Here is a 23,603-nt window from a genome sequence, read left to right as displayed (position 1 = left end):
CGAGGTCGCAGGTTCGACCCTAGCCTCATTTAAATGCAAGTGGAAAAAGGTTAGTAAATCCGATTAATTAGAAGGTGTTTCTCGTGGCCAGATTGTAGTTTTACGCGTAGAATTCAAACGACGAAGTTATTCAAGGGGCGAAGCTCCTAAAGCCGTGCCTCTGTCCCTCCTAGCTCGCACATGACCGCCTAGTTCAACGATTCACTCAGCAGGTGCGGACGAATGGATGGACCATTCACGGTTTACCAATAAAACCCTCCGAAGCTTCGCCCCACTTATCATCATTCACTCTGTGGATAAGTTGTGATTTTTTTTTTCTGCCATGCGATTTGCGCAATTACAAATTTTAAACAGGTTGGATAAATTGCTACTAGACGGCGCTAGCTTTTACACAAATTCAAGTGTGCAGTGCTCCATTAGTTGTATAAAGTGGTATGTTAACTCCAGTTGTTATGCAGCGTGGTGTGCGGTGCATGAAGGTGCGGTGTGTGCTACTCGGGCGGCCGCATCCACGTGTTTGTGTTTACAGCCTGCTTACCTTTTGATCTGTGTCAGTGTGCGATATTCAACACTGTTAACGTTGTGTCGCCTCTGAAATGCCAGGCCGAAAAGGCCAATTATCGATCGTTCGTAAAGTTTCTGACGACGCAGAGTAACTGACAGACGTGACTGACTGACTTCTCGTCAATTTTCCCGTGGGCGCTTTCCAGCATAAGAGAGTAAGTTTACGCCCCTAATTGCCGGCAGGGTAATCCTTAATAGTCTGCCGAGATCGGCGCACCGCATTGATCATCGTGCTTGTTTGCAGAGCGACGTTGGAATCATCATGGCTCTCGCAAACAGTAAGTGAAAGCGACGAAATCGACAGTTAGCTCTGTCTGTGTGCTTTTGCATTTACCTGCTTTCTTCGATCCCGAATATAGGCCTGATGCACGAGCTCACGAATAGTCGCCTAAGTAAGAGCATGAGACTTGCCCGAATGGCGCTACGTTCACCAGTGTACATACCTCAAAAACGAGAAATCATCGTCTCGTGGATCTGCCGAACCATTGAGGAGCGAGAAAGGTGAGCGATAAATCTGCAGTGTAAATTGATGAGACGTATCGCATCAATTTTTATATTACATTTATTCTACGTCGCTTGTGTGCTTGACATTATAGTTAACGTGACGATCACGCCGTTTCTTTTGCTTGACGCCAGGTTGAAGATGACAGGCGATGGCACTGGTGCTCTTTGGGAAATGCTACTGTCGTTGGTCAATGATATGCAGCCTCTTGAGGTTGCTATGGTTGTACAAGACTCGTTCCTACAGGTAATGAAAGTTTATTGTTTGTGCTTACGCGCTCTCTGCATTGTTTGAGTAGCACCATATATAATTGCGTTCGCGCATTAGTATCTTCAACATCTATCATACCATCGATCCTCAGTTCAAAAGTTTATATATATATATATATATATATATATATATATATATATATATATATATATATATATATATATATATATATATATATATATATATATATTGCCACGCTGTGTTGGTGGCAGAAGACGAGAGCGAAGAAGTCAATGGCAGCTCTGACTGAGTAAACAGTCCTCCACTTCGGGTTCCTGCCTATCGTTTCCTCTCGCGACAGACTGGTGGAGGTGCTGGGTACTGTACTGCAACGTCTTATGCCTGCTGGTCCTGAACCAGAAGCAACCACCGCCAGTGCACCAGGATCTGCTGATATCTATCGAAGCAGCCGCCGCCTTCAAGGACTACCACCACAGTACGGCCCCTTGGCAAGTTCCGTGAGGACAATGTTTGCCACATCCGCAACCCAAACCGAGCATGACCCACTCGCTAGCGTACCCTGTGTCATCAACACGCCTCGCACACCCAACCCATTCCACAGGGATGCCGGTAAGGATGTCGAAGACTGGCTTGAATATTTCGACCGGGTCGCTGCCATCAACGACTGGGACAATCGCCGTAAGTTGAAGAACCTGTATATCTCCCTCTTAGACGCGGCAAGAGTGTGGTATGAGAACCACGAAACCTCATTCACAAGTTGGCAGGAGTTCCATCGGCAGCTTCGCGAGGCGTTCAGTAACCCCGAACGGAAAGAGAGAGCGGAGCAGGCACTCTCTTCGCGATTTCAAATGCCGAACGAGAGCGTCGCCATGTTTGTCGAAGAAATGTCGCGATTGTTTTGACGGGCTGACCCCCACATGCCAGAAGACAAGAAAGTGCGCCTGCTAATGCGAGGCGTAAAGGAGCAACTTTTTGCGGGCCTTGTGCGCAACCCTCCTACGACCGTGTCCGAGTTCATACGTGAGGCCACAATTATGGAGCGCATGCTTCGGCAGCAGGTGTCGCAGTATGAGCGTCAGACGGCCATGTCCGCTGCGTGCTCGCTTATACCAGGAGGTGATAACAGGGAGGTCCTCACAGAACTCGTACGGCAAGTTGTACGAGAAGAACTTCGGAAATTTTATGCAGCGTCCCCTCCCAGTAGCGCTGCTCTTACGGACGTCGTTCGGAACGAAATCAGGCAGTTCGTTCACTCTGCACCACCATCGCAAGTCGAACCTCCCACGCTTTCCTACGCGGATGCCCTACGCGTCTCTACGCCACCGACGGCACATTTTGTTCATGCACCTACCGGGACCCCCAGACGCTTTCAAAGTCCAGCCCGTCGCCTGCCTTCTCAGACCGATTTTCGTCCTGGCCCGCGGAAGTCCACCGTCTGGCGTGCACCCGACAATCGTCCTTTGTGCTACCATTGTGGCGAAGTTGGACACATGTACCGCGACTGTTACTACCGACGAATAGGCCTACGCGGATTCCACCCAGATGCTCGTTGCCCACGCTATGGTGAGCGCCCACAGGAAATTGCGGATTACTTGGAGGGTAATCATCACGCCCCTGTCCCGCCGCGACGACAGTCACGGTCACCATCACCCCGTCCGTCCACATCAACGCACCGCGCCCGACCCGCCTTTGGGTCCCCTGGTGTCAGTGGCGCAAGCCCACGCCGGGGAAACTGAAAACGGCGACCTCCGGAGGTGAGGCCGCTGTCACGCGAACCGACAAATACCCTCCGCCGCTGCCTTACGACGTGCCGTTAAAGCCTGTTTGTGAAACCGCCAACAGAACGTCCGCTGCCATTACTGTTTCCGTCGACTGTTATCCGGTGACTGCGCTTGTCGACACGGGAGCTGATTACTCATTGATGAGTGCTTCATTGGCCACCCGTCTACACAGGGTGCTGACAACGTGGGACGGCCCTCAACTAATCACCGCTGGAGGACACCTCGTATCCCCAATAGGAAGGTGCACCGCCAGGCTTGAGATTTGTGCGTCAGCTTTTGTAGCATCATTCCTTGTACTGCCCAATTGTTCTCGGCCGGTCATTTTGGGCATGGATTTTCTGCAAGAGTATGGAGCGATAATTAATCTGCGTGATTTGTTCGTCAGTTTTGTTAACTGTGTTTCTCCAGATTCCGACATCGAGAACGAACATCGTGGCGTGGCCTTACGCGTAGTCGATGATTGCGTCACGTTGCCACCTCACAGTAGTATCTTCGTGCTTGTTGAGTGTCCACGGGAGCAGTCAATTACGGGCATCGCCGAAAGTAACCTGACGTTATTGCTTGATAGGGAAGTGGCAATTGCTCGAAGCCTCATTCAACTGCGAAATGGCCAGACTATGGTTTTAGTTACGAACTTCAGTGGAGAACACAGGCATTTTGCGAAACGCACAACCATAGCTTACTTGGAGGCATTGGATGATTTGGACGCCTTCCCTTTGATTACGACGATCTCGACTGAGAACAGCTGCGATACTGACGTGACTAGTCGCCTCAACGTCAATCGCCAGTTGGAAGAACCTAAGAGGGCAAGGCTCCTCAGTCTCCTCTCATCCTTTAGTGACTGTTTTGCCACTACTTCGAAAGTCCGGCAGACTCCTTTAATCAAGCACAGAATTATCACTGAGCCCAACGTGCAACCCGTGCGCCAACATGCTTACCGCGTGTCGCAGAAAGAGCAAGATGCTATACGTCATCAAGTAAAACAAATGCTCGACGACGACGTAATTCAACCATCGACTAGTCCTTGGGCGTCACGGGCGTCACCAGTTGTTCTGGTTAAAAAGAAAGATGGTTCATTACGATTCTGCGTCGACTACCGCAAACTGAACAAGATAACGAAAAAAGACGTATATCCTCTTCCTCGTATTGATGACTCCTTGGACCGCCTGCGACACGCCCGTTACTTCTCTTCCATGGATCTCCGTAGCGGATATTGGCAGATTGAAGTAGATGAACGGGACCGAGAAAAAACAGCGTTTATTACACCGGACGGTCTCTATGAATTTAAAGTACTCCCTTTTGGACTGTGCTCCGCTCCAGCTACGTTCCAACGAATGATGGACACAGTTTTGTGTGGCTTGAAGTGGTACTCTTGTTTAGTGTATTTAGACGACGTAGTCGTTTTTTCTACAACTTTTGAACAGCACATTGAGCGGCTTGAGGCGGTTCTTCTGGCTATTCGCACTGCCGGCCTCTCTCTGAAACCGGAAAAGTGTTGTTTTGGATATGAGGAACTGAAATTCCTTGGCCACATTGTCAGCAGCAGTGGTGTTCGCCCCGATCCTGACAAGGCTATGGCAGTTGCTTTGTTCCCGATACCGAAAACAAAGCATGATGTACGCCGCTTTCTGGGACTTTGTGCTTATTACCGCCGCTTCGTGCCAAACTTTTCGAAAATCGCCGACCCTCTACAACAACTCGTCAAGGATGACGTCGCCTCCGTCTGGGGTCCCAAACAATCCAGCGCTTTCCGCGACCTTCAACAACGCCTACAAACGCCACCGATCCTAGGTCACTTCGACACCGAAGCAGACACAGAAGTCCGCACTGACGCGAGCAACCTTGGCCTCGGAGCTATTCTCGTGCAATATCAAGATGGCGTGGAACGCGTCATCGCCTACGCTAGCCGCACGTTGTCATCTGCGGAGAAGAACTACTCAACGACTGAAAAAGAATGTCTGGCGGTTGTATGGGCCATAACGAAATTCAGGCCCTACTTGTACGGACGCCCCTTCCGAATCGTAAGTGACCACCACTCTCTCTGCTGGCTAGCGAATCTGAAAGATCCTTCGGGCCGTCTCGCAAGATGGAGCCTTCGGTTACAAGAGTTTGATATAACGATGGTTTTCAAGTCTGGCCAGAAACACACCGACGCTGACTGTCTTTCCCGCGCACCCGTCGAGGTCGCTGAAGAAGGCAATGATGAAGACTTCAGCTGCCTTGCTATTCTCCCATCATTAAACGTGGCTGAGCAGCAACGCGAAGACTTAGAATTGCAACCACTGATCGAATACCTTGAGGGACGTCGCCCACAACCCCCACATCAGTTCGCGCGTGATTTGTCATCTTTCTGTTTACGCCAAGGCATCCTCTACAAGCGCAACTTTCACTCAACGAAAACTGTTTACCTCCTCGTCGTTCCTGCTGCTCTCCGCGATGATGTTTTGCGTGCTAGTCACGACGAGCCATCGTCAGGGCATCTTGGCTTCGCGCGTACTCTGGCGCGGATCAAGAACAAATACTACTGGCGGAAACTTACGAAAACCGTCCGGCAGTACGTCAAGACATGCACAGCCTGTCAGCGCCGCAAAACTCCAACGACGAAACCAGCCGGTCTGCTTCAGCCTTTGCGACCCCCCCACGAACCTTTTGAAAAGGTCGGGATGGATTTACTCGGCCCATTTCCGAAGTCTACGGCTGGTAACCGCTGGATTGTGGTTGCCACCGATTACTTGACCAGATACTGCGAAACACAAGCCGCCCAGCGAGCAACTGCTTCCGAGGTGGCTGACTTCTTCATCAAGAACATCGTTCTCCGCCACGGTGCTCCCGCTGTCGTCATCACAGATCGTGGTACTGCTTTTACGGCACAGTTGCTCCGACAGATCCTGTTGCTGAGCGGCACGACGCACCAAACAGCAACTGCGTACCACCCACAGACTAACGGGTTAACCGAACGTCTTAACAAAACGATTGCAGATATGCTTTCGATGTATGTCGCCAAGGATCAGAAGAATTGGGATGAAATCCTCCCGTATATAACATTTGCCTACAATACGGCATTGCAGGAAACCACCGGCTTTGCTCCTTTTCGTCTGGTTTACGGCCGCGACGTCACCACAATGCTTGACACCATGCTGCAACCAACTCTGCCGGACACGATCACCCCGGACGCAGATGTATTTGTTCAGCGTGCCGAAGACGCCCGGCAGCTGGCGCGCTTTCGCATTTTATCGCGGCAAAATCAAGATGCTCTCCGGTACAACACCCACCACAGAGCAGTAATATACGAACCCGGAGACCTAGTCTGGGTTTGGACTCCTATACGTCAACGTGGACGCTCAGAAAAATTGTTATGTCGGTACTTCGGACCCTACCGAGTTCTTCATCGCCTCGGCGAAGTGAACTACGAAGTTGTCCCAGCAGACATGTCACACCGTTCTCGCAGACCCCGCTCCTCGGATGTGGTTCACGTCTCCAGGATGAAGCCGTACTATTCTCGTTGACTGCAAGACAAGAACTTTGTGATATGGCAATATCCTTCAAGACAATTGCACATTACTTTCTTGCCTCTTTATTTTTCATCTCGTCCTTTTTCTTTTCAATGGACACAGACATTTCTTACTACCTTTCGTTGTTTTTCGGAGCCATGGCATTCATTCGATGCTTCTTCTTTTTTTTTCATTGGGGAGAGGGTAATGCCACGCTGTGTTGGTGGCAGAAGACGAGAGCGAAGAAGTCAATGGCAGCTCTGACTGAGTAAACAGTCCTCCACTTCGGGTTCCTGCCTATCGTTTCCTCTCGCGACAATATATATATATATATATATATATATATATATATATATATATATATATATATATATATATATATATATATATATATATATATATATATATATAGATATATATATATATATATATATATATATATTTTCACATGTGTTGTACAGCATGTCACCGATTTTTTTTTACTTTGGTTGATCATTGTCATTCATAAATAACTGTGTACTTAACATGCCTGTTCAAGATTTGCAGAAACAAGTGACCAAGTTGAACCAAATTTCTGTTTTTTTTTTATCTTGGTTGATCTTGTGCTGTGTTCGTATACTTCACACACATTTCTAAGCAATTTTACAGACTTCACAGAATCACCATTATTATACCATAACTTTACACACAGTGAATTAGGATGACACATTTTTGTTTTTACTCACATAAATGTTTGAGCCAACTGGCGCACCTATAAGGTGCTAAATAACTGACAATTTTTTCTCGGCTGTCCGACACTGACAACCAGGTACATATGTCACAAGGGAAAACTCATCCATCCCAGGTAGTGATTAAACCTGTGGCGGTTGATGTCAAAAGTGTGTAGATATTTTATAAGCAGCATTTATTGGTCAGTGAAGGCACTAAAAAAGTTTGAGGCCCTCCCTAAGTGTTGGACACGAGAATAGCCTTCTCGCAGACTCTTCTTGCACTCAAGGGTCTTCTTTCGCGGCAGCGTGTACAACTGTAGTTAACCACCTTCATTTTGACATTTTCAACCATTTTTTTTTATATAAAAAGCAGGTAGAGTAAGTTTTCTGAACACTCGTGGTCACATGAAGTCTCTTAATTAGCTCACGAGCTCGGCAGTTGTGATACTTCTCCAACTCGTCTGCTGGTGCCGCTATGCCATAAGCTAACAACTTTCATGCTGCCACTTATGAGCATCATGTGATACATCAAGTGAAGGTGGTGCCGTGGTGCTGCTCAGCGCAAACGAAGGCATACCTGTGCATTTTAAGTTGCAAAAAAATATGATCTAGAAAATCTGATACATTTTAACACTAAAATAGAGACAGTTTACCTTGTGCGCAAGTAAAAAGACCATATGCATCTCGACTTTTTCGCCGCGTAGCGGTCTGAATGTAAGTTCTTGTGAGTTTAGTGAAGACATAAAAATATAAATTCATCCTTAAGGAAAAACAAAGGTTTCGTTATAGCTAATACAGTAAGCAATCTTTCCATTAGTGGGTTTATCTCAATTATTGTTGACTGGTTGGCTGACATATACAACCATATGTCAGCAAGTATTACTCTCGTTTAGTGAATTGACGTTTGAAATATTGTTACACGACATCGGCAATGAGAGAGCATCAGATAGACGACGAAGACAGTGAATGCGATCGCGCTCGAGTTGTTGTTGCTGTTGTTCCTCCATCTTGGCTGCAGCTGCCTCTGACTCTCCCGGTATATTTTGTGAATATATTTATTTAATTCATTCCCTCACCCTCGTGACATTTGGTGGTGGTGCGGGGTACAACACGATGTAACGGAGCTCCGCAGTGGCCGACGTTTGGATTTTTCCACCATGGTAAACCAGGGACCTGCTCCCGCCGAGGCAACTACAACTGTTGTCCTTCCGCAGCTAAAAGATCCTGGCACATTGTGTGGCACTGATGATGTCGACATTGAACAATGGTTGCCGTTGTATGAACGTACAAGTAAGAATTACCGCTGGGATCAAACTCTTATGTTGGCCAACATTCGGTTCTACTTGAAAGGAACAGCAAAAGTGTGAACCACAAAGAAGAAATTGGAAGCTGGGATGCGTGCAAGGAAAAGATCCGCACCCTTTTCGGCAAGTCTGTGGGTAGAAAGGTAGCGGCCGAGAAAGAGTTGGCATCTTGTGCGCAAACCTCAGCAGAGTCCTACGTGACTTACAACAGGACGTGCTCGCCCTTTGCCGAAAAGCAGACAATGGCATGGAAGAAACCGAGAAAGTAGCACACATATTGAAAGGCATTGCAGATGATGCATTCAACCTTCTCATATGCAAGGACTGCAACACAAGGTCGATGTCATCATCAAATAGTGCCAGCGTTTTGAGGCCGCAGAAAGTCAATCTATGCCCACCATTTCACTCGACTACCAAACACAGCAGCAACCTGGTCGTGTGAAGACGGGCCTGTACTACAGACGCCAATAATTGCAGAGCACGTGACCAAGATCATCAGATGGTAACTTGGAAGCTCTGTCTCCTGTGTCCACGTGCTCCCATGCCTGTGACTCTAGCCCTCAGATGGTGTCACTGGTACATGCCATGGTGCGACAAGAGCTTTCCCATACTTGACTGGCCTCCGAGTGCACTACAGCTCCCTCTCAGCTGATCAACCGTCGTCGACCCTCTGTTTCATATGCCCAAAGCCAAAACCTTCCGATGCGCCATCGCAATCCAGTCGAGTGGAGGACTGCTGACGGTCCTCCAATTTTTTTCAACTGCCGCTGTATCAGACACATGGTCCGCCATTGTAACACTCGGTGTTATTGGCATCAGGCATCCTATGGGTACACCCATTGCCCAGAGAGGGACCATGGACGCTTTCAACGTTACCGGGAATCACCTCAGGCCACCAGTGAAGACGTTCCTTCTACGCTGCCATATCGTCCTCGTTCTCCATCTCCGCATGCTCACCAGTCCCGTTCACAGATCTCCCGTCGTCTCGCTCACCCCGATTTCACCGACCAACGTCGCCAACTGACCACCTGCCGCGAGAAAACTAGATGATGCTGTTCCCGGAGGTGATGCCGGCAGTTGCATGCCAAATCCTCTGACCATGCTGCCGACTCGATGCAACCTTATTGACGTTGGAGTAGATGACACACCCGTTATTGTACTTGTGGACACAGGGGCTCACATATCAGTGATGAATTCAGAACTTCGTTGCCGCCTTAAGAAAGTTTTAACGCCACCCACAGCACAACTCATTCATGTCACTGACGGTGGCACATTTCCCGTGCTTTGAATGTTCGCCGCGCGTATAAGTGTTGCCGATCGCTCTACGACAGTGCTATTTGCTGTGCTAGAGAAATGTTCCCATGAACTTATCGTAGGCATAGACTTTTTATCCGCCCACTCTGTCCTTAATGATTGTGGAACCGCCATGCTTCAACTTGATTCACCGTGTTACTATGACGACCGAACACCAGCTCAACCACGTCTGTGTACTGTAGATCACGTTCGTCTAGCACCTCAATTCGTTACTTACGTGAACCTGAGGTCTGTCCCTCCTGTTCCCGACGGTGACTACATGTTGACTCCTATTGCTGACGTTCTGCTGGCCAAAAATGTTGCCGTGCCTTACACACTTTTGACAGTCACGGGAAATACAGCATCTCATCTGATCCTAAACTTCAGCTGGTGCGCTCAAGTTATCCCAGATGGTATGGCTTTGGCAAAAGTTTCTTCTATCGATGCTGCCATTTCGGTTTTCGTTACTGAATATTCTTCGTCCTCTGCTCCATTCTCCTCCTCGCAGAGCGCAGCGAACGCCACCATCGACAAGATGATCGCCCCTGACCTTCCAGCACAGACAGCTGATATCTGGCACCTGCTGAAATCCTTACGTGACATCTTTGATTTTGATGACCGCCCTTTGGGTCAGACATCCTTCGTAACTCATAAGATTAGAACTGAAGACACCAGCCTCATCCGACGATGACCTTATTGCATGTCTAATGCTCAGTGCAAGTTATCCAGCACGAAGTTGAAAAAATGCTCACAAAAGATGTCATCGAACCTTCCTGCAGTCCATGGGCATTGCCGGTCGTGCTAGTCAAGAAGAAGGATGGCAGCTGGCGCTTCTGCATAGACTACCGTCACTTAAACAAAGTAACTTATAAGGACGTGTATCCACTGCCGCGGATTGACGATGCTCTCGACTACCTACAAGAATCTGCCTACTTTTCATCTATCAACTTTCGATCAGGATACTGGCAGATTTCTGTCGATCATCAAGCCCGTGAGAAAACTGCATTCATTACACTGGATGGACTTTTCTAGTTCAAGGTTATGACAATCGGATTGTGTAATGCTCCAGCTACATTTGAAAGGATGATGGACTCTCTCCTGCAGGATACAAATGGTCCACATGTCTATGCTATCTCGATGACATCATCATATTTTCACCTGCATTTAAAAGCCATCTTAGCCGCCTATCGGCTGTTCTTGAGGTTTTCCGGACAGCAGGACTTCAGCTCAATTCTTCCAAATGTCGCTTCGGCTGTCGGGCAATCACTGTGCTGGGCTACCTTGTCAGTGCTCGAGGAATACAACCTGATCCTGACAAAATTCGAGTTGTCAAAAATTTTCCCGTACCATGTTCCGCAAAAGATGTACAGAGGTTTATCGGCCCGTGTTCTTACTTTTGACGTTTTGTGAAGAATTTCTCTGACATTGCCCGACCACTTATGGAACTACTGAAGAAGGACATGCCTTTTTATTAGGGTACTGACCAAGCAACTGCCTTTAGCACCCTTACAACATTAATTACTTCTCCATCCATCTTGGCCCATTTTGACCCGTCAGCCTATACTGAAGTTCGTACTGATGCCAGCAGACATGGAATCGGTGCTGTTCTTGCCCAGTGGCCATGAGGATAGGATCGCGTCATCACTTACGCTAGTTGCCTCCTTTCTTCTTTGGAGAGCAAGTTTTCCATCACAGAGCAAGAGTGCCTCGCACAAGTCTAGGCAGTCGGAAAGTTTCGACCATACTTGTTTGGCCGCACCTTTTCAATAATTACGGATTACCATGCCTTGTGCTGGCTGTCGTCCCTTAAAGATCCAACTGGACGACTTGGTGGTTGGGCCTTGAAACTCCAAGAGTACAGCTTTGACGTGGCATACAAATCTAGCCTAATGCACCAGGATGCCGACTGTCTATCCCGTCACCCCGTGGACCCACCCGACCTTTCAGCACATGATTCTAACTCTTCTGTTTTCGCCATGTTTGCTTTCACCAACATATGCAAGGAACTGCTCAGCGATGTCCACGTGCTGTCTATCATGCAGAGTGTACCTTTGCCCCACATGGACCTGTTGCTACACTTGTTCGTTCTACGCGATGGCATTCTTTACCGACGCAACACCGGCGCCGAGGGACCAGAGCTACTACTCATAGTACCTGCGACACTCCGTTCCACTATTTCTGAACAGCTTCATGACACCCCAACCACTGAACATCTCGTGGTCACGCGCACGTACGATCGCGTGTGGCGTAGATTCTTCTGGCCAGGCCTTTATTGTTCTGTGCGCCGATACGTTGCTGCTTGTGAGTCATGCCAGCGCTCCAAACATTCCACCTTGCAATCAGCCGGTCCGCTCCAACCAATAGACATACACACCGTTCCCTTCTACCGCGTCGGTCTCGATCTTGTTGGACCATTTCCTACTTCTCTCACTTGAAACAAGTAGATAGCCGTAGGCGCTAACTACGCCACAAAATACGCTATCACACCAGCGGTACCGAAAAGCTGTGTCACTGACATCACAGACTTCTTGCTTCATGACGTAATTCTTCACCATGGCGCTCCTCGACACTTGCTGACCGATTGCGGTTGCTCATTTCTTTCAAAAGTAGTAAGTGGCATCCTTCGCTCATGTTTGACGTGCCACAAGCTCACTACCGCCTACCACCCGCAAACAAATGGTCTTACCGAGCACCTAAATCGAACCTTGACTACAATGCTCTCCATGTACGTTTCCAAAGATCACTTTGATTGGGATAGTACTTTGCCTTATGTGACATTCGCATACAATTCGTCACACCACGACACCGCTGGCTTCTCTCAGTTCTATTTAATGTTCGGTTGCTATCCAGCGTTACCCTTCGAGACTCTTCTCCCATGAACTATGCAAACGATTACAGAGTACGCCCAGGATGCCACTGCTCAAGCTCAAGTGGCCCGCCAAATCGCACGGGAACGTCTTCTTGGCTTGCAGCTCTCTCAGAAGGCCTGCTACGATAGCGATCACAGAGTAGTTCCCTACTCTTCAGGTTCATTGACCCTCCTCTGGACACCATGCCGTCACGTTGGCCTCTCTTCGATCTGTCTCGCTACTCGGAGCCTTACAAGGTTTTACGCCGGCTTACTGAGGTCACATATGAGATTGCTCCATTGGACAGTCAGTCGTCGTCATCCACGTGTCCCGTCTGAAACCATACATCTCCGCATATGATTTTTCTCTCCTTTAGGCGTCGAGACAGCGCTACTGGCGGCGGGGGGCTATATGTTACACGACATCGGCAACAAGAGCATCAGGTAGACGACGAAGACGATGAATGTGATCGTGCTCGTGTTGTTGTTGCTGTTGTTCCTTCATCTTGGCTGCAGCTACCTCTAACTCTCCGTGTATATTTTTAAATATATTTATTTCATTCATTCGCTCACCCTCGTGGCAATATTTTGCATGAAGCATGTCTGCTTCTTCGTAGGGTTCACATGAGATGGAATTGCACTGTATGCCCCTGGTGGAGTTTGCCTTTTAATAACCTTGGTATTTTGTGACAGGTGCCAGTTGACCTTAGTGTTCTACAGCTGTGTGCAAACTTCAATAGGTTGATGCTATGGTGGCTGCATAAAAAAGGTGATTGGCAGGTATTATAAAAGCTTATGTCGGTCTATTTACATGTGTAATAAAAATCCTGAAGCGAATAAACTCTTGCAGAGTCATCCACGACTTGTTGTCTCTCTCAAGGTCCAGTTGCCACTGTGAAACTGGCAATATATTGAATCGATTAATTATTAAAGTGCACTACAAGTTTCCATATAAAAAAAAGGATAAATTTTTCTCTACCTGGCTAGTAAAACTTGTTGCTGGGCAAGTTGGCACATGCTTACCAAAAAAAAAAAAAAGAAGACGCAAAACCACTTTGGAAGGATTGAGAGAGGACTTTGATGTTTTTTTTCTTTTTTTCTGTCTCAAGTCCTTCCTTGATAGTTAAACGTCCTTTTCTATTGTTATCTGGCCTCACATGCCTCTAATTTGTGACAGCACTGTGTATGCTTTTATGCATTTGGAAAGGGAAGCTCAGTACAAGTACCTGAATGCTTTACTCATGCAGGTGATCCAGGAGAAACTTGAACAACTTGCAAAGACTGATTATGCAGAATGCCTGCTGGAAACAATGACTGCTCTTATCCAGAAAGCACCACAGAGTACACTGGTCCTGAAGCTACCAGCATTGGTAAGACCTTGATGCCTGAGCTGCCACACATAGTGCACTGGCTGTCTTGATCCACCCCTTAGGCTTCGTGACAAAACACATCTTGTGGTTAGCAGACACTGATATTGTTCAAAATCTCAGCCAAGCCTTGCAGTCATGCAGTTTGAAATGAGTGCTTGTTCCTCTTGCGTCCCTGTCTGTATTGCTCAATGCGAGTACTCTTCACTTACCACAGCTTAGTGTTAAAAGCTGGAACTGTATTTCAAAAGTGGTGATATAGTATCCAAGTCATGTTACCAGTTGCGAAAGCTTCTGTTTCGATCTCTATTTCGCCTCTATTTCGAAAAACGATTCCCGCTCTTTTTTTCTACGTGTAACCAATCCTTCTTTCACATGCTGTAACACAAAGTCATTAATCAGTGACTTGACACAACACAGCTCGTCGAATGGTCCAAGCCAGGCAAAACGATGGGCTACACCTTCCCCTCCTAGTGAAGGAGAAGAGTGGCAAGGCCGCGTGAAAACTTGACACCAGCTGAAACCGATGTTCTAACCTCTGTAACTTCTTTAAAGGGGCCCTGCAGCACTTTTTGAGCAGGGTCAGAAAGCGCTGCCGATTGGTAGTAGAGGCTCCCGACAACACACGAGCCAAATATAGCGCAGCACGGGGCCTGGAATTCACAATAAATTTTCAAAGTCAGCTGGAAATTTCTTCATCTTCTCTCTACAAATCACGGAATAAGCCCGAAAATCGCTCATAGTTAGCCCATCTATCAGCCATTGGCTGACTTGAACATGGCGCACTCGGTCGTTACAGAGATTGTTGTGGGAGGCCCCGACTTGTCCATGCGTGTGCGCAGGATCACACTGAAAAAGCCGCTCATTCAACGAAAAAAGTGCTCAAGGTCAGGAGGCGTGCGTGACGTTTTTTGTTTGCCCCTCCCATCGCTCCCTGTTTAGCTTCCAGCACTTTCGTCGGGACGAGAGAAAAGAGAATGCGATTGCAGCGTGTGACAAATCTTTGTAATTCCGCTTGTACTGGACAGATTCTTAAAATTTTTGCGGCGTTGAATTCGTAAGAAAATAAGCTCTTTCCGAGATTTCATTCCATGGTTACTTAAAAAAAATGTTTCAGTGCCCCTTTAATATATCGTGTTTTCACAAACTTAAAAGAAAAAGTGCACATATATATTTCTCTTTATAACGGTTTTTGTACCTCGGGGTTACTTACTGACTGTTTAACGAACTGTTCATCTATTGCTTACATTTGACCAGTTTCCTGCAGCGTACTAATTCTGTCAAAAAGAAATGCATGCTTGTCAATTACTATAAATAGCATACAATGTCATTGTGAGACCGACATAGGCCATTGTACTTGTTGGTACATGTAGTGCATTATGAGGTTAAATAACAGTCACCTTGTCAACCCAGGTGGCGCTCCTGTCTGTAACACTGAAACAGTGTCGCCTGTGTATAAAGAAGGCGGCATTGCTTGACCATTTGTGCTTCACCGCATCTGCATTGATGGAGGTTGTCTTAGCACCCTGGTATCAAAATCCATGCAATACGCAGGTATGCAAAATCTTTACTAAAACTAAATAATTTTGATCTCATTGCTTGCTTGTCCATCTTTACTTGGCCATGAGAAATGGCAGCAAAAAAGTGCTGTTTTCTTTCCGACCTTGTAATTTTTGTACAACAAATTAACACAAAAGAGACGGAAATGAGACTTTGTTACGGTTGAGCCCACATAGAACAAATTATTTGGTGTATTGAGCATTTGTAATGTCCCAAGAATATATTTTGGGCATGTAAAATCTTTATATATCAAATTACCTGTGCATAGAACTCTTTTGTCATCCCCTTCAGGTTCGATATATTTGAGTTCGGCTGTGTAGTATTAATAAGTTGCTCTAAACTATGGCTTCTCGCAGAGCTACGTGTACACAGTGTCCCGTTGTGTGTGTGCTTCAGCATTTACCTCGTTCTTGTCGCACTGTAATATAATGAACTTGTACCTACATGCCCAGTTCACTGTTTTCTGTATCATGCTTATCGATCTAATAGAACTGGAGCTTTTAGGGTGCTGATGTAGAAATCTGCAACCTTCGTTTCCTGGCAATTTATCCAGTGTTGTTAAATTATACTTCGTTGCTACATGTGCCATCTAATTTACTGTTTTCAAGTGCTGTAAATGCTATAAATAGAAGTTAAATTTTGCTAATCGTTGTCAGCACTCTCATCTTGACTCTATGTAGGGTGGTCACACTGCTCAGAGACATCTATAGCATGAAACATTACTGCGAAAATAGTTTGCCACTCCCAGAACATAAGTAGAGTATACTCTCAATAAACCAACATCTCTTAATTAAACAGGCGTGCAATCCAGAACGATTCTATTCCTTTATTCTACATTTTTCGTTACCATCGCCGTCTGCGATCGGTCGAAGTGGCCTTTTGACCAATGGCAGACGGCTAATTGCGCACTTCGACCAATGGCAGATGGCTAATGGGGACAAAAAGCATAGTGTAATAGAATATAATCGTTTCGCAATTGCACCCCAGAAGTACTAAATAAACGGAACAGCTGTCTCTGATATTATTGATTCCGTACCTGAATTCTACACCACTGTTCTGATCTCAGTAAACGGAACTTCTGTTAAATAGAACATGCTATTTTTCTGCTCCCTTAAGGAGGTTGCAAAAAGGTAGTCAGGCTGTTTGCAGCTATTTCTGTGTGAATTTGTGTGCATTTAATAAGACTTTGTACATATCCGCATGTATGCCTGTTTATTTCTCTACTTCTTCTCATTTTTGAAAGTAAATTTCTTGCAGAAGGCATTTGGTCATCTCAAGCCGTTGCTCGGCAACATGATGTACATTTTGCACTTCAAGAAAGCAGGATCATCAGAAGCTGTACAGAAGGTGCACAAAACGATAAAGAAATTTGTGCACGTCTGCTTCTTCCAGAGGTTTGTAGCATGTTGATATTCAATTATTTAAACGGTCACCTCTTAAGGTATAGTACTCATGACTTGAAATGGGACAACTCAGGGCTAAGTAAAGCATTTACTTTCGTTTCCATTGTCTTCAGTTTGGATCGTATCGACGCAATATCAACTTAAAACTGGCAGATCAGAGCGGACATTATCTTAAAGACCAGATTCGTTGCGACAAGACGCGATTATTTCGAGCCATAGCACATACTGGTCGTTATACGAGAAAATTTAATATCTTGTTTGAATCCACGAGTGCTATACACATTTAAGTGTGTTTGTGTGGAAATCACTCTGCAGAACATATGGGTGGGTGTGCATTGCAATCGACAGTACCACAGTGTTGAAGCTAAGTACTGTACATTAGTAGCATTGGCCAAATAAACTGTTTTGGATGGCAAAATGTGCAATGTACAAGCATCTGAAATAGAAACTTGCAGCTTTCTCAAAGGCACTATAAAAAGAAAAATAATTTATGTCATATTAGTAAATTTATTTTTCATGATACCAAAAACACCATGATTGCTGCGAGAAGACGCTTGGTTAGCGAGAAAACACACAGGAAAATGTGGGTGGCTAAGCCTTTTTGAAGTACCTGCAAGAGTCACCATGATTTCATGGATTTTGACAGTGTGGGTGATGGCCTGCATAGTTCTTAATCGGTAAAAATGAAGCGCATTGTCATCTGAGGGAGATAGGCAAGTTTGACCGAAATATGGAAAAACACTATGAAATTCGTGATGTCATAATTATAGACTTTGGCCAAAAGTTTAAAAATGATGCTTTTGATGTTGATATTTTTCATCTATTGGTACATCTATGTAGGGAAAATTTAATGATACTCAGATTACAGATAATTTACATTACAGAGTAATGATTAATGATCACAGATTATTGATTCTCAGATTACAATATAATTTCTCAATCTAAACTAATTTATTGCTTCTCTATAGTGCGCCTTTGATATGTGGATAGCTAAATCGTGGCACACGCAAAGGATTATGGGCTACGACGCCCGTCTACATCGACTTCTGGTTCGAGACCATGTTGTCGTACGAGCATTCTTGCCTGTCCTGCCACTTTATGCGTGTTCCACCTAGCACTTGCGGTGCCTTTTCTCACAAATTCCTGCATAATACTCTGGAGTGCTATGCTGCTTAAAAAACAAATGCAGTCGCAACGAAATAATTTTAATGGTGCAAGCGATAGTTTTTTCATCCAAACAGCATGCACCTCCGGACAAATGCGTTGTGGAGAAGCCTCCGAACACTGAAATGGGTCGAACTCTCAAGTGCTTTCTAGTGGGTCTACCCAAAAAAGGACACCGCTCGCGCTGAAAGTCCGTGCTTGGCCGTTACTGACGCCATTGTGTATGCTCGCTGTGTACCGGCTAATAAACGCCCTCACAAATTGGTGGAGAGTGCTACGATCCCCTTCGATGCCCTTGAAACTACGATCACGTACCCTGCCATTTACCATGTCCCACGACGCCTCTCAGCGAACGCCTCCCCCTGTGTCGCCCCCTTGTCCCAGTGTCCCCAGGATCCGCGATCCACCCATCTTCACGGGTGCTGATGGCACTGACGTGGAGGACTGGCTCGCCATTTACGAATGCGTGAGCGTCCCCAACAAATGGGACGAGGACGGAAAGTTGACAAACTTGGTGTTCTTCCTTGCGGGCGTTGCAAGTTTGTGGTATAACAACCACGCGTTCGATTTCACAACCTGGTCCGATTTTAAGACTGCTATCACCAACGTTTTTGGCCGCCCTGCCGTTCGTAAGCTGCAAGCCGAGCAGCGCTTATGCGAATGCGCTCAGCAGTCCGGTGAATCATTCACCAGTTACATTGAAGATGTCCTGGACCTGTGCAAGAAATCCAACAACAGCATGTCCGAATCAGACAAGATCCGGATTGTCATGAAGGGCATTGACGATGATGCCTTCACGATGCTGCTTGCCAAAAACCCAGGCACAGTAGCTGAGGTCATCACGCTGTGCCAGAGCTACGAGGAACTTTGCTGGCAGTGTTCGATGATCCGTCGCTCTACACCACGAGATGCAGGGCTTGCTGGCTTGGAGGCGAGATGTGATCAGGTGGCGCTGCTGGCAGACCTCAAGTCCTTCATACGTGAGGAAATCGCGCGCCAGTTCTCTCTCCTTCCCTTTGCCCACTCACCGGCTGTTCAACAATCGGCAACTACCATTCTTCCACCCATCCGCCGAGCTATTTAGCTGGAAATAGCGGAGGTCATGCCTGCGTACCACCCACAACAACTTCCGGCCCCTGCGCCCCCAAGTTACGCCCAAGTGGTCGCCAGGCCGCCTCCAGTCTTTCAAGCGCCTGCACCACTGACTTACGCCGAAGCTGCCGCACGACGTCCGTCCTTTGCAGCGGGTATGCCGGCTGCGTATGTTGGCGCAACCCCTCAGCCTAATTTTCAGCCCACCATGCAGCCTTTTCAGCCACCGTTCCGGGCGAGACTCACCCCGGCGAACCGATGGCGCACACCCGACAACCGGCCCATCTGCTTTGCCTGCGGTTACGCCAGCCGTGTAGCACATTATTGCCCTCGTTTACAGACCCCTCCTATCTCATCGCCTGTTGCTGGCCACATCAGACGTCCCTATCACGACAGACCGCCGTCTATGCCACCGCCGTCTCACCTAGCTCCATCTCTTCGAAGGTCACCGTCTCCACGACGTCGTTCCCCATCCCTCATGCGGCCAAGTTCAGCTGCTCATGAGCGGGAAAACTAGTCGTCGCATTCCCCGAGGCAAGGGCTGCGGCGCTATCGCATTGTGAAAGCCCTCAGAGCCGCCCATCTAATGTCATTGACGTGCTTGTGGACGGTGTTCATGCATCTGCTCCTATTGACACAAAAGCTGCCGTATTAGTTATGGACGAAAACTTTTGCCGCTTGTTTCGAAAAGTGATGATGCCAATTTCTGGGTTGTCCCTTCGTACCCCTAGTTCGCATTGTATTCATCCTACAGCAGGCTGCACAGCTCACGTTGTCGTTTAGGACGTTTGTATGTCGCCCAATTCGTCATTCCTGTATGCTCTCATGACGCCATCCTGGGATGGGATTTTCTCTCCCGCAACGACGCCGTCATCCATTGTGCCGCCGCCGAAATTGAACTCTCACCCTCCTCGTATTTGACAGCAGAAGACAGTCCCTCGGCACTGAGCAATGTTCTCGTGAAAGACGATATCATAGTGCCTCCAAGCTCGACGACGAGTGTATTGGTCTACTGCGCCGGTCTCTCCGGCACAATTGCACTCATTTCTCCATCCGACCGTGCTTGCAGAAGGAAAGGGTTGCTAGTACCTTTCGCGACCGTGCAAATTGCCCAGGGCAACGCCGCTATTTTTGTGACCAACCCATCCCTGTACACTCTTACCTTGGTTCGAGGGGAATGTCTCGGCAGAGTGGAACCAGTCGAAGACGCACAAGTCCTGGACGTACCCGATGATTCGCGTTGTCCCAATACGTGTACCGTCAGTGCTGTTTTCACTTCTGATCCATCATCTCCTGATGTATTTGACCCCTACATTGATGACAACCTTACGTTGGTACAGCATTCCCTGCTTCTGGACCTGTTGCAAGAATATCGTTTCTCTTTCGATGTCGGGCGAAGTTCTGTCGGTCGCGCGTCCACTGTTACGTATTGTATCAACACTGGTGCACATCCACCATTACGGCAACGTCCATACCGCGTGTCGCCTGCTGAACGTCGGGAAATTAACGAGCAGGTTGACGATATGCTCCGATGCGACGTTATTTGGCTCTAGGACAGTCCATGGGCGTCTCCTGTTGTTCTTCTTCCGAATAAAGATGGTTCTGTGCAGTTCTGTGTGGACTACAGTTGGCTCAGTAAGATCACTCGCAGTAAGATCACCCACTGCCGCACATCGATGACGCAATCGACAGCCTTCACAAAGCTGAATTTTTTTCTTCTCTCGATGTGCGCTCGGGGTACTGGCAAGCACCCATGATGGGTGATGATGCTCAACCAAAGACTTCCTTCATCACACCCGACGGCTTGTACGAATTCAACGTCATGTCGTTTGGTCTCTGTAATGCACCTGCGACCTTTGAGCGCATGATGGACACCGTTTTGCGCAACTTGAAATGGCACATGTGCTTGTGTTACTTCGATGACGTTGTTGTCATCGCTTCAGATTTTTCCACGCATCTCCAACGTATGAAAGAAGTTTTCGCACGTGTGAGCAATGCTGGCTTGCAACTAAATCTGAAGTTCCGCATTTCAGCACGGCAAATCACCATCCTAGGGTACGTCGTGTCCAAAGATGGTATTCTTTTTGACCCAGCCAAGCTTCGGGCCGTGGCTGAATTCCCCAAACCTGCATCCGTCAAAGAACTGCGTAGTTTCGTGGGCCTGTGCTCATACTTCCGATGCTTCATACGAAACTTTGCCACGATCGTATCACCGCTGACAAAGCTCCTTGGAAGTAACGGGCCCCTCAATTCATGGTCGTCCGAGTGCGACGACGCGTTCGCGAAGCTCCACCATTTATTGACGTCTCCTCCCATTCTATGCCACTACGACCCTACGACCCCAACGGAGGGGCACACGGATGCCAGCGGTGTAGGCCTCGGCACAGTCCTGGCGCAGCGCAAATCTGGATTTCCTGAATATGTTGTGGCATATGCAAGCCGTACGCTCACGAGAGCCGAGACAAACTACACCGTCACAGAAAAAGAGTGCCTGGCGAACGTCTGGGCCCTTACAAAGTTTCGACCTTATGTGCATGGTCGCCATTCGATGTCGTCATCAACCATCATGCACTATGCTGGCTGTCATCATTGAACGATCCCTCAGGCCGTCTCGCCTGTTGGGCTCTTCGCTTATAAGCAGACGATGCGTCATTTCGCTATCGACCTGTTGACTAGCTGTATGCTGACCTTCTTAAGTTGTCACCATCTTCCATAAAAAGTTTTACAGCTGTTTTCCAAAAATTATAATTATGCTTTTTGGCTTATAGAGCCTAGGTAAATTTAAACTATAAAATATTGAAATTGATAAAAATGTAAAAAGATACACTTATAAAATCAAAATGTGCCAAAATATTCATGTTGCGCCAACAGTCATGACTACAAAGTAGGTGGTGCGATAAAAATGATTCTAGGCAGGGCAGTAGTGAGAAAAATATCCTGTGTATTTAACCTTCACAATCACCACATTTCTAAGCTGAGGTAGATTATCATAGAGAGGCTATCACAAAAACATATTTTTAAAAATGTATTTCTGAAGAGGGGAACATACCTTAATGAATTAATGAAAATTTTGTGTGCCCAATTTTCCTAAGGAAGGTACTCCTCATGAAAGCTTCATAGAGCTACAATAGGAATTTGGTAGGTAGTACAGAAAAAAAGCTTTACAATCGAGAAAGAGCTCACTCGTGTTTGTTTAATAATTTCAGTACCGCTTCTTTCTCAGGGAAAATTGTGCTCCCAAACAAGCCAGAATTCTACAGGATTGCAAAGTGTAAATGGAAATAATTACTTGGATAGTTAACCTAATGCTAAGATGAGTTAAAAACTTGAAGTGTAGCAGTATGAATTAATGACACTGTCTCTGTGAAGTTCCATAAGTCTTTGCACATAGAAAGAAGGTACTAGCAATTGGCGCTTACTTGTCAACACTTGTATAAATGATTATAGACTGCTGTCTCTCTTGAGAGATTTGTTTCCTTGTGCGAACTAGAAGCATGGTGTACAGCAGAAGTCAGTTTACATTGCTTATTATGTTTTTTTGGTGGCCCTTTGGACAAACAGGAGCAACGTGAATACCTGGCTGATAGCTCTGTATGAGTATCTACGCATAGATGGCTGGAACGCTGTAGTCCCTTTCAGCAAAGAACAGCTGGAGGAATTTAAAAAACGCAAAGGGAAAGGAGAAGACGATGAACCTGAAGATGAGCCTGCAGATGGAGATGTAAAAGTAGATGAAAAGATGATTGAAAAGCTGCAGGCTGAGCCCCATCAACAGAAAATAGCGCAGAAGGAAGATGAGTACCTGCTGGAACAGCTCATGGAATTCCTCAGCAATGTACTCAAAGAAGAGAAAGTGAGTAATCCTTTTTGAAAGATGCCTGGTGAATGGAAATGTGTTCTTGTGCTCCGATCTACTGCATTGACGTGTCATTGTAACTATGTTAAGCGGGGTGTCGTGGGGCTAAGCTCAAGGGCGTGGGTTCGTTTCTTAGTCACTGCAGATACATTTTTTAGGGTTCTAAAATGCAAGAACACATACGTGCCAGGTTTAGGTGCACATTAAAGGGTGTCGCGATATGTTATCGCCTGGCGCGTGTTGCTTGAGTTAAGTGGGATGAACGCACGTAGCGGACACGGCGTGTGGCACAAAAACACCCTTCATTACACACTCAACCACATATATACATACAGAAGACTAACAGTGTTTAAAAACAATTCAGTCCCTCAAACAACGTCTAGCTAACGTCTGTCTAAAAACTGACGGTGACTTTGCACAGTTGGACGCTGTCAAAA

The 23,603-nt window shown here is 46.8% G+C and overlaps 1 protein-coding gene across 2 annotated transcripts in view; it reads left to right on the top strand.

The window, feature by feature from the left end:
* Positions 1-438: 438 nt before the first annotated feature.
* LOC119171547 (unhealthy ribosome biogenesis protein 2 homolog) overlaps positions 439-23,603 on the top strand; it is an 80,386-nt gene continuing 57,221 nt past the window's right edge. For both annotated transcript variants that reach the window (XM_075892262.1, XM_075892261.1), the window contains exons 1-8: positions 439-719; positions 809-842; positions 924-1,065; positions 1,201-1,312; positions 13,972-14,094; positions 15,505-15,645; positions 16,909-17,045; positions 22,872-23,163. In XM_075892262.1, coding sequence (XP_075748377.1) covers positions 827-842; positions 924-1,065; positions 1,201-1,312; positions 13,972-14,094; positions 15,505-15,645; positions 16,909-17,045; positions 22,872-23,163 — 963 coding nt within the window. In that variant the 5' untranslated portion in view covers positions 439-719; positions 809-826. The remainder of the gene's footprint in view (positions 720-808; positions 843-923; positions 1,066-1,200; positions 1,313-13,971; positions 14,095-15,504; positions 15,646-16,908; positions 17,046-22,871; positions 23,164-23,603) is intronic.

The sequence above is a fragment of the Rhipicephalus microplus genome, chromosome 4, assembly GCF_043290135.1.
Source record: "Rhipicephalus microplus isolate Deutch F79 chromosome 4, USDA_Rmic, whole genome shotgun sequence".
NCBI lineage: Eukaryota > Metazoa > Arthropoda > Arachnida > Ixodida > Ixodidae > Rhipicephalus > Rhipicephalus microplus.
This window is presented reverse-complemented; position numbering and strand designations above follow the sequence as displayed.